This window comes from Setaria italica, chromosome III (assembly GCF_000263155.2).
Source record: "Setaria italica strain Yugu1 chromosome III, Setaria_italica_v2.0, whole genome shotgun sequence".
Classification (NCBI taxonomy): Eukaryota; Viridiplantae; Streptophyta; class Magnoliopsida; order Poales; family Poaceae; genus Setaria; species Setaria italica.
This window is the reverse complement of record NC_028452.1, coordinates 24,432,997-24,443,056: the sequence shown is the minus strand read 5'-3', so window position 1 is coordinate 24,443,056 and position 10,060 is coordinate 24,432,997. Positions and strand designations below refer to the sequence as shown.

The 10,060-nt window shown below is 44.8% G+C and overlaps 2 protein-coding genes across 2 annotated transcripts; both read right to left on the bottom strand.

Moving 5' to 3' along the window:
• Positions 1-439: 439 nt before the first annotated feature.
• LOC101785493 lies at positions 440-2,383 on the bottom strand. The gene is made up of 3 exons (XM_012844723.2): positions 2,266-2,383; positions 956-2,169; positions 440-554 (listed from the first exon to the last, which is right to left on the bottom strand). The coding sequence occupies exons 1-3, from the start codon at positions 2,292-2,294 to the stop codon at positions 520-522; spliced, it is 1,278 nt and encodes a 425-aa protein (XP_012700177.1). The 5' UTR covers positions 2,295-2,383; the 3' UTR covers positions 440-519.
• Positions 2,384-6,192: 3,809 nt separating this feature from the next.
• LOC101785091 (PHD finger protein ALFIN-LIKE 3) lies at positions 6,193-8,779 on the bottom strand. The gene is made up of 5 exons (XM_004963780.2): positions 8,641-8,779; positions 7,393-7,425; positions 7,099-7,309; positions 6,505-6,601; positions 6,193-6,423 (listed from the first exon to the last, which is right to left on the bottom strand). The coding sequence occupies exons 1-5, from the start codon at positions 8,777-8,779 to the stop codon at positions 6,193-6,195; spliced, it is 711 nt and encodes a 236-aa protein (XP_004963837.1).
• Between the last annotated feature and the right edge of the window lie 1,281 nt (positions 8,780-10,060).

Genomic DNA, 10,060 nt, shown 5'->3' with positions numbered 1-10,060 from the left:
AGTATTATTTAAATAAGAATATAATTACATCGATTTGTGTCAAAGAATTATATGTATTGTTAGTCAAAGGTTTGTCATAAAGAAACAAAATACTATTTTTGAAGATGAATGGAGGAACGCAATTGCCTTGCACTTGAAAGAATTGTTCATGACACTATGACAAATTGCATCCACTAAGATATCGAGTAGGATACTATCAAATAATTAATGAATAGAAAAAAATACTCTTGTAGTTCTATCCCTGTCACTAAATATTCTGGTGGCTTGAAAAAGGGATACAAAAAGAGAAACTAAGGAATAAAACTTAGTAACCCACCATCATGCATGAGTTCCAGTGCAAAAGATAGATTTGTTGCCTAAACTGAAAAGAAAAGTTGAGTACCTAAACTGAATTCTCAAGTAGAGTTAACATTTGTTGCCAAGAATATATAGGAGAAAGGAAAAGAAACAATCACATGTTTTAACAACACAAGAATTTGCATATATAATGGGACAATCTTCTCATGTGTTATTCAATATTTATGTTCTGTTATCTCCCTCACCGATTCCCCAACCTACATAAGAGAGAAATAAGTCATAAGTTAAACAAGGTAAATTACATATTCATGAATGTAAACTGACAACATTAGTAGCTTCATTTGCAGGCTAAGAAATGTTTGCAGCAAAGAGGGAATAGCAACCACAAATCAACCCTTTCCAATTTCGCCTATATATGTCAGATAGCTCAGCCTTACCATCCAGTGGGAGTAATGTCTATTTCCAACTATTACGAAAAAAACAACTATAATAATATGTTTTACCATTGTCTATGCATTTAAGTAATAAATCAAAACTATATTGAAATAAGTCCAGAGACTAGGGAAAAAACAAAAAAAAATTGCAATGCATGCTTTAACTTGCTAGCCAATAGTTGAAATTTGTTACATATGCAGTTCAAAGACAAGCTGTATATTACCTGCAGTATAGAAACTTGCGTAAGGATGACATGAATAATATGAACCAATCCGATAGACATTGAAAAGCTCCCTGAATTGCATTGATTCAAGTTGGATAGCGAAGGCACCAGTAGAAGTTGACAGATGAATTGCATTGCTATCCTCATCGTACCCCAGTATCCTTGCTGGCAAACTGTCCATCGAAGGCGGTAGCGAAAGGAGCTTGTCTACTTGAATTGTTTTCTGCAGCACCCATCCAACAACACCACCTGAATCGGCCTTCCTCCCCCACATCTGGATGCTAAACCTCGACAAAATTGCAAGGCCAAGCCCTCTATCTTGTGTCCGCACAACCCGGGATATTGAACTATCAACAGAATGGAGGCTCACTGGTGTCTCAATGACACCTAGGCGCTGCCTATCCAAATCAAGTTCAAGGAAGCCGTTTGACCACTGGAAAAACCCACAGAGTACCGCATTTCCAATCAAGACATTGGGTAGATTGGAGAAAGGAGATAGAATGGTAGTTGAGATGGTATTGCCCCATTTTCCGGTCCCCGATTCGTAGACGCACATGATGAACACACTTGCATGATCATGGTTTATCTCCGTGCGTATTAAGATCACCTTAAAGGGCCTCATCAAGTGGCCATCATCACCACCGGGCACAAGGGCATCGCCATCACCGCCGCCGCCGCCGCCGCCGCTCAGCACGGCGCCACGGCAGCAGTGCGCCCCATTGTCGGTGGTGAACTCCGACGGATACGCCACGGTGGCCTGGCGGTTGGTGACGGGATCCCACACGATGGCCTCGAGGCGTCTCCGGTTGATGAGGAGGGCGAGGCCGTGGCGGCAGCCGAGGAAGAACAGGCGCTCGCCGGCTGGTTGCTGCTGCGGCAGGGAGAAGCGCGCGGGCGGGATGGAGTTTGGCGGGGCCAGCGTGGGGGTGAAGACGGGTCCGCGATGGTCGTTGAAGAAGTAGCCGAGCAGGGGAGGTGTCCTGTGGTGTTCCCGGAAGCGGCGGAGGAAGCCGGCGTCGGAGACGAGGCGGCGCCAGCGTTTGCAGACGAGGGAGGCGCGGGGGAGGGAGGAAGGGAGTGGCGGCAGGCGGAGGAGGATCTCACGGAGGAGATCCTCGTTGTCCGGCAGGGACACTGTCGCCGGCGCCGGCAAGGAGGGAGCTGCGCATGTCTTGATGGCCGATGCGGCTGCACGTTCCGATCCGATGAAACACCTGATATGGCAAGAATGGTAGCATAATCGTCGGAACTTGGAAGGAAATGGAAGAATTGCCTATAACATACAGTAAGTATCTAAACAAAGCTGCTACCTTGCAAGATCCTGGAACTTGAGCAGCATCGTTGTGAAGCCGCCGATGGCGTTATCGTGTTATGGGGAAGAGAAGCTCCAAGCGGCCGCTCGTCTGGCCGGGGAGGACTGTAACTGGACTACACTGGAGACGAAGCCGCGCCCTCCGCTGCATTTTATGGACTGAGTTGTGGCTGTGACAACTTATGGGGTCCAAGTCAGTGTCAGAATATCTGGTCGATTTCAAAGTCAATGATCAAACGGCAGTGATCATTCGTTTGTCCTTTTTGTTCTCGACGCGTGGTACACGTACTTAGAATTTTACTCGGAAGACTTTGAAAGCATTTGCTGAACTCTCAATTGTTTGATTGGATTTGAGGTAGATCAGGATTCAATCAGAACGAAGTTACGAGCATGCATGCATGCTTCTAGATCGCGCATTTAATTACTATTCCTTTTGGTCACGTAGATTTTTTTTAGAAAAGATGAAACTCTTTCAAATCAAACATCAAAATTAGCTTGATCTTGCGTACTTTTGTCTTATTTTGAAATCTTTAATTGTAACTTCATCTAGAATGCTCAGCCGATCACAAGAACTCTTGAACTTAATTATAGTTTCGAAAAGAATGAAATCAATTCAAATACTACTATCCTGTTAGGTTTTTAATGAAAAGGATATTTCACTACGGGAACAGGACACTCGGCAAAGCTCTAAAAACACTTAGCAAAGGTTTTGCCGAGTGTAACATCGGCAAACGACACTCGGCATAGGTTTTGACGGCAAAGAGCTGTTTGCCGAGTGTCCAAAAACACCCGGCAAACATTTTTCGAAAAAAGTAAAAAAACAAGCACCAGTCGGCCACCACCCACTAGTAGAAAACTGAGTATTACTCCCGGTTGGAAGGGTGCAAATCTTTCGAAAAACTATCCGGGATAAAGCAATCGGGACAAAAGGGGGTATCTTTTATCCCGGGTCCCTCAACCAACCGGGACTAAATGGGCTACCACGCCAAGCGCGGTATAGGACCCCTTTTATCCCGGTTAGTAATACCAACCGGATAAATGGTTTTGCAAAAAAATTTGAAAAATAAATAAATTCCCGGGAGGCATGTGGGCTCCCCACACGCGCACGTCACGCGATTTTCACGCGAAATATGCGCGTGCGCGGTTCGTGGGATTCAAACCCACGACCTCAAGCCTCGCGCGTACCTTCCTTGCCATCCCATCTACACACCACATCTGACTATATAGGCGATCCAATCCTTTTATACTAACTCGTGGGAGACCCTTTTATCCCGGTTGGTGTTCCGGGATAAAAGACCCCCTTTTATCCCGATTGGTATTACAAACCAGGATAAAAGGGTCTGAAGGATTTAGTTTTGTCCCAGCCACACGTGGGGGATCCTTTTATCCCAGTTGGAAACACCAACCGGGATAAAAGACCACATTTTATCCCGGTTGGTACTACAAACCCGGATAAAAGGGTCCTAGGGCTTTAATTCTTTTTTCAGCCACCTGTGAGGGACCCTTTTATCCCGGTTGGAGTTTTCAACCGGGATAAAAGGTCCCATTTTATCCCGGTTGGTGTCGTGAGTTTTAGTCCCGAGTGGTAACACCAACCGGGATTAAAAGGGTGACCTTTAGTTCTGGTTATTCTTACTACCTGAGATAAAAGTGTCTCCCACGGGTAGCTGATTTTTTCACCCAGGACTAAAGGGTCCCCCACGGGTGGCTAATTTTTGAACCGGGACAAAAAGTGACTTTTAGTTCCGGTTGCAAATACAACCGGGAGTAATGCTCCGCGCACCCCCTTTTATACCGGGCCTACTTTAAACCGGGATTAAAAGGGACGCATCGAAAGTCAAGTTCTCTACTAGTGACCGACCGCCGCCCACCACGGCCGCCGCCAACACCACGCCCGCTGCCGCCCCACGCCGCCGCCGCCACCACAACCACGCACCGACCCGCTTATCACTGCCAGGTACAGCATCGACACGGCGGCGCCGTTCACCTCCGCCACCAGCTAACAATGGTCTCCACCACATCTGCTTGCCCCTCCTTCGAGGCGTAGTGAACCACGCCGCTGCCAGCACACCCACGCCACCACCACGCCACCTCTAGCACACCCACACTGCCGCCAGCACACCCATGCACCACCACGCCGCTGCCAGTACACCCACACATCACCACGCTGCTGCCAGCACCACGAATCCCACCGCCACACCGCCCACCACCCGCCACCACCAGAGCCCAGATCCAGCCGCCACCGGCCTCTACCAGCCAGATCCGGGAGAGGGAGGGGTGGTGCCGGGAAAGAAGAAGGTTGAGGAGGGGTGGTGACAGGGAAGAAGGGGAGGGGCCGCGGCCCAGGAGAGGGAGGGAGGGGAGGGGCGTCGGCGGGGGTCGGCCGGCGGCGGCGGCAGGGAGGCAAGGGGCGCTGGGGCCAGGAGGGACGGAGGAAGAAGGGGAGGCTGGCCGAGTGCGGGGGAATGAGGGGTGGGGACCCGAAGGGGTGGGGCGCTGGTTAATAACTAGATATTTTTGCTTGCCGAGTGTCCCAGATCAGGGGCACTCAGCAAAAAAAAATTCATTTTTTTTCAGAATTTTTTTTTACCGAGTGCTAAAAAAACAACACTAGGCAAACTCTTTGTTTGCCGAGTGTAAAAAAAAACACTCGGAAAATCCTTTGATTGCCGAGTGTTTTTATTTTGCCAAGTGTTTTTGGAAAACACTCGGCAAAGAGCTGTTTGCCGAGTGCCTAAGGAAATGCACTCGGCAAACATAAAAACACTCGGCAAATTAGAGGTTTCCGGTAGTGTTTCCACTATAGCAAAAATTAACTTGATTTGAAAAACTATAACTCAAGATCGCGATTTTTCAGCTACCCCTTAGAAAAGGGAAGCAACTCGAGTTAGAAATTTCCAATTCAATGAAAATATTTGTTCGAAAAAGGCTTGTCTTTACTCTTGACGCTGCACTCTGATGTAGAAACATAATAAGTCTGTAAATTAATATGTGACCCATAACATTGGACTCCTGATAAAAGAATGACGAGAGAATTGGAAACTAAGCATTCTATTCGACAAAGAGCAGGAGAAGAAATCATAGACAAAAGGACATTGGTGGATTCTAATTTATTTAGCAACCTCAATCTTATTTCAGGTGTGTGGTTCGTAGAGTAGTTCGTATATTATGGACTGGAACATGTTGGCCGGAGGTAGAAGAGTCCAAGAGAGCAGAAAGCTAGATTGTGCATGTATTCTCGGCTTTCCGCTGTCCCTCTAGCCCGCTAGTGGTCCAAGTCCATGTCTAGGTCAAAGAGTAAGCAACGCGTGTTTTCGTTAGCTACCAGCTGTAGAGTTTCCTTTTCCTTTTCTGCTATATTGACTACTGACCACTGAGACGTATACTAATAAACAACTGTTACAGAGATGTTAAACTACGAAAGCTTTCGAGTCGTTCTACTCATTCATCAGTCTGAGACGAATCATCATGCAATCAGAATTAGAATCAACGTTGGCTGCACTGCCAGTAGTCCGACAATATAATGGATCCATGCACCCAACGTTTATGTGCTGGTCTGTCTTCCAAAAAATTGTAATTGTGTTGACGACCAAATTTGATAGGTACCTGGACTGTCCAGGCTATGCGCAATGGCTCAGGTTCATGACTCACCGAATATTGAAACAATTAAACAAAACTAGTTGAGAATTATTATTGGAACGAAATGAGCATCCAGGATCACGACTCACCGAATCACCAGTACATACTACAAAGAGAACACAGCAACAAAGTCCAGATTTAAGGCCAGAACAGTCAAAAGCGCCATAAGGGATCGCAATGATTTAAGGAACAACCAGCAGTAGCAAGTTGGAGACGACGGCCTTGGACCACAGGGCATGTCTAGCATCTGTAGAACAGATCAGATAGCATTGGGTAATAACTCATCTTAAGAATGCCCGCTCTTCTCACTGAGGCACTCAGGGCACTCATACTTCTTCATCTGATCTGCTTGCTTGGCCCTGATCTTCACACATTTGCCGTGGTACCACTGCTTGCAAACATCACAGCAGATCCAGAATGCGTTTGCACGGTAGCGGCCATTACAGCGTATGCAGATGATCTCATCTGTACCCTCACCCTCAGTCTGGTCGTTCTGTTCAGCAGCTGGCCTAGACACCTTTGCATAAAGAAATGTGGAATCAGTTTAAATGGTCTCGGTTCGCATATATATTCTGCACTTTGAGTAAAAGCAATGTACCTTCTCTTCTTCACGACATAGGCGGCGATAGGTGTCACTAGCAAGGAATGCTGTATGCACTGTTTGCAGGCTGTTGATCCGATGGAACAAGCGCTCCCTGCCATACAATGAGCAAATCATTGAATCAGAAACAGGGTTTCAGCTGAAGTTTTCACACAAAATTGACACCAATGCATGCATGGAGGAACATTCAAAACTGCACATTCTCTTCAAAATAGGCCAATAAAGTCAGTAACAAAATAATCAAAAAGGTTCCCTCATTCAATATAATGAGAGGCAACAATCTCTGATATCATGCTGCTGACTTGCTGAGAGTAAATTATATGATCGCTAACAATCTGCGCGCACGCGCACACACATAATTTGAAGGTTGCTTGCTACAGTTAATAAATAAAGAAGTACTTCCTCCATTACAAAATGTAGCTCGTTTTAGCTTTTTTAGATACATAGATTTTACTATGTACCCAAGTATAGGGTTATATCTAGATACGTAACAAAATTTCTATATTAGAAAGTCAAAACGACCTGCATCTTGGAACGGATGGAGTAGGAAATATGTAAAATAATATAACTCTGTGATCGATCAGATTATACCGTTGTTCAGCTGTCATATTTTGGGCGCTTGAGAAAGCGATGTTGATGAGCCATGCGTCGCAAAGCATGGCAATGTGTTGCATCCACTTGATGCGACTCATATTACCCCTCGCTAGGTTGATTCCAAGCAGCAGTTCCTCAGGCCCCGGCTGCCGCACCTCCCACCAAATCGCGTCATTGTAGTTGCCATACAGGTACAGAGAACGCATACCTACACCCCAATGAAACAAACGTGAATCCACTTGCTCACAACATTATTTTACGTACGTACACTGTTGAGTCACAAGTACTTACCTGAGGCACACTTACGAAAGAATTCCTCCACATCTGCAAATATTGAAACACAAGGGATAGGGTTACGTGGCACAGCTAAGATTTTTTGGATGGCCAACACTACAATAACAAATAGCACATTTATGATACATTCATAGAGGACCCAACATATCGAAATGAGTTTTACTTCAAAAAGAATATAATTAAGCACTTATGGGCATACCACACAAACAAGACCCATTAATGATTTTTACTTCAAAATGAACATGTAAGCACGTAATTTATATAGTTTAGAATCACACACTTTACATAAACTATATTATAAATTAATTGAAGATAACTGTAACTGGTGTCAACTATTACATCAGGTTCTCATACCAAAATTTATTAGAGGAAAAATCACCATTAAAGAGGAGTAGCAAATGGAAAAAACACAAATGATGAAGTATTTACACTACAAGTGAACTCCACATACAATATATAATAACTAGTGTAAAAGTTGTAACACAAATAGCAACTCAAACCTCGTGAACCCAATACCAGAAAAAATATGCACATATAACAGAAATTAGAAGGGGAAAAAATCAAGCCCTACTGTTCTTGGAGCAATTAACAAAATCCTTCCCCGGTTATAAATTCAAAAGCAGCTAACTGGCTATGGACAAACCCAATCACCAGTGCAAACCCAATAAGTGAACACAACAACCTTCACACATATCACAAATCAACACTTAAAAATTAATTAGATAAATTAACTTATAGACAAATAGAAAATTTCAAAATTATATATTCATGATGTAGCTAATAATACAATTAATAATTGTTAGCCCATGTTATTTTCTAATCTTTTCTTGAACATAAAGAATATTTATTTTTAGTTATTGATAAAAAGATAAAACTGCCAAAGAAAAGATCATATACTACCAATTTGCAACAAAAAACAATTTTATCTTGCATGAAAGAAATCCCATGAGGTTCATCATATTTTTCAGTTATTTCCATATCAGCTGGGAACAAGTTGAATAAAAAGGAAACATGCCAAACTTCAAATCATCACTCCTTATGGTTATATCAAGCATGTTAAGTACAAAGCAAGCTAATCGATCACTAATTTTTATTCGTAGCATTTGATATTCAAAATGGATTCCACCCCCGGTGTGCGTGTGGCATGCTCGCATGCCACCCCAACCTCAGTTACAAAGCTACCTAGATCTACCCTTTTAACTAGATCCATGAACTTGAGATGAAATGAGATTCATGATAAATCACCTTCGGTGAGGGCGCGAATGAGACCGACACGGCGATGAGTGAACTCCCTGAAGGCCTTTATCTCTGGAGCGTAGCATGGCACCGACCTATTTGACGGCGAGAGTGGGATACGAGGGCGCCGCATGCCCGCCTCCTCCATGGGCACGTTAATGGCTAGTTGACCGCATGCCAACGACGAGTAGGTGCCAGCAGCAGTGAGCAAAGGTGGACGCGAATCCATGCTGGATTGAAGGAAGGAGCACTGAGAAATTTGAGATCTGAGAAAACAAGGGAGAGAGGACGGGGAGAGGGGGAATGAAACTGCAAGGCTTTTGTCAACTTTTTTTTTAATCACGCGCTGCCAATGCCAAAGGGATAGGTACAAGATCCAAAGAAGCATACAGGGCCCACATGGGATCGGTCTTGGTTGGGACCAGTTGTTGCATTCCATGTGAGGAGCATGAGACATTAATGTGGTGGGTCATGCTTTGCGTGGGGCCCACCTATGCTTGACTCAGCATGTGAAAAGAGCATGGGTCCAAAGGTTCATAGGAGGATTGGGTGGTTCTAGACATGGTGGTGATATTGTGGTGCAACATCTTGGATTGCTGACTTCTTACAAGGTGCTTCGGTTTATTTGGTTCACTGCACACAACACCCAATCAGTTGTAAAGGTAAGATGGCCTTACATAGACAAGCCAGTCGACAACATATAGGGATGCTAATAACCATCCCTACCGATGCTTGTAACCAACTAGCACGACACCATCCTTGTTGGCTCCCTCCAACCATGAACCCTAACCCTTTAACTCTCAGCTCCAGAAGTCAACATCACCACCTTCTCTCTCACAACTCCCTATTTGCCACCACCCTCACTTTCCTCTACTATAATACCCAAACCATTGGTGTTCTGGATCCAGCCTATTATGGACCTTGCGATCTATTCTGGGAGAGTTAGTCCTACCTTGATAGTCTAAGTAGGTTCGGGCTTGCGTATAGTCCTTGTCGCTCCAAAATAGGACCACATTAAAACTTTTACACGAAATAAGTATGAAAGTGTGAGAGAGGTGCTATGCATATGTGGGCCCATTTCACGTGGGAGGTGGGATGTAAGAAGATTTAGACATCTGGTGTTACTTACAGATGGTATTCAGACTCAGTGTTCTCGTTGCACAAGTGCATGTGTGTCCGCCTCTAGAGGGGACATGGCATGGTAGTGGCATCGAGGGTAGATCCTATACTAAGTGTTTGTCTATTATGAACACGGTAAGCTATTGAGGGCGCGTTTTGCAAAATCCGAGTTTTGCGGCTACAACATCCATAGTGTGTAGCAGTATATATAGGCATGGTTAGGCTAAAGCATACAATAGCTCACACAGGCATGCCTTGCACCCTAGTCCATTGGTGCGCCCCACGAGTCCAATTTCTCGCATCAGGAGCA

Coding starts and splice junctions, on each gene's coding strand:
- LOC101785493 (XM_012844723.2), bottom strand. CDS start 2,294: ATGCTGCTCAAGTTCCAGGATCTTGCAAG. Junction 2,170..2,265: donor AAGTTCCAGGATCTTGCAAG/GTAGCAGCTTTG, acceptor TTGCCATATCAG/GTGTTTCATCGGATCGGAAC. Junction 555..955: donor CGCAAGTTTCTATACTGCAG/GTAATATACAGC, acceptor TCTCTTATGTAG/GTTGGGGAATCGGTGAGGGA.
- LOC101785091 (XM_004963780.2), bottom strand. CDS start 8,779: ATGGAGGAGGCGGGCATGCGGCGCCCTCGTATCCCACTCTCGCCGTCA. Junction 7,310..7,392: donor CTTTCGTAAGTGTGCCTCAG/GTAAGTACTTGT, acceptor ATTGGGGTGTAG/GTATGCGTTCTCTGTACCTG. Junction 6,602..7,098: donor AATATGACAGCTGAACAACG/GTATAATCTGAT, acceptor ATTGTATGGCAG/GGAGCGCTTGTTCCATCGGA.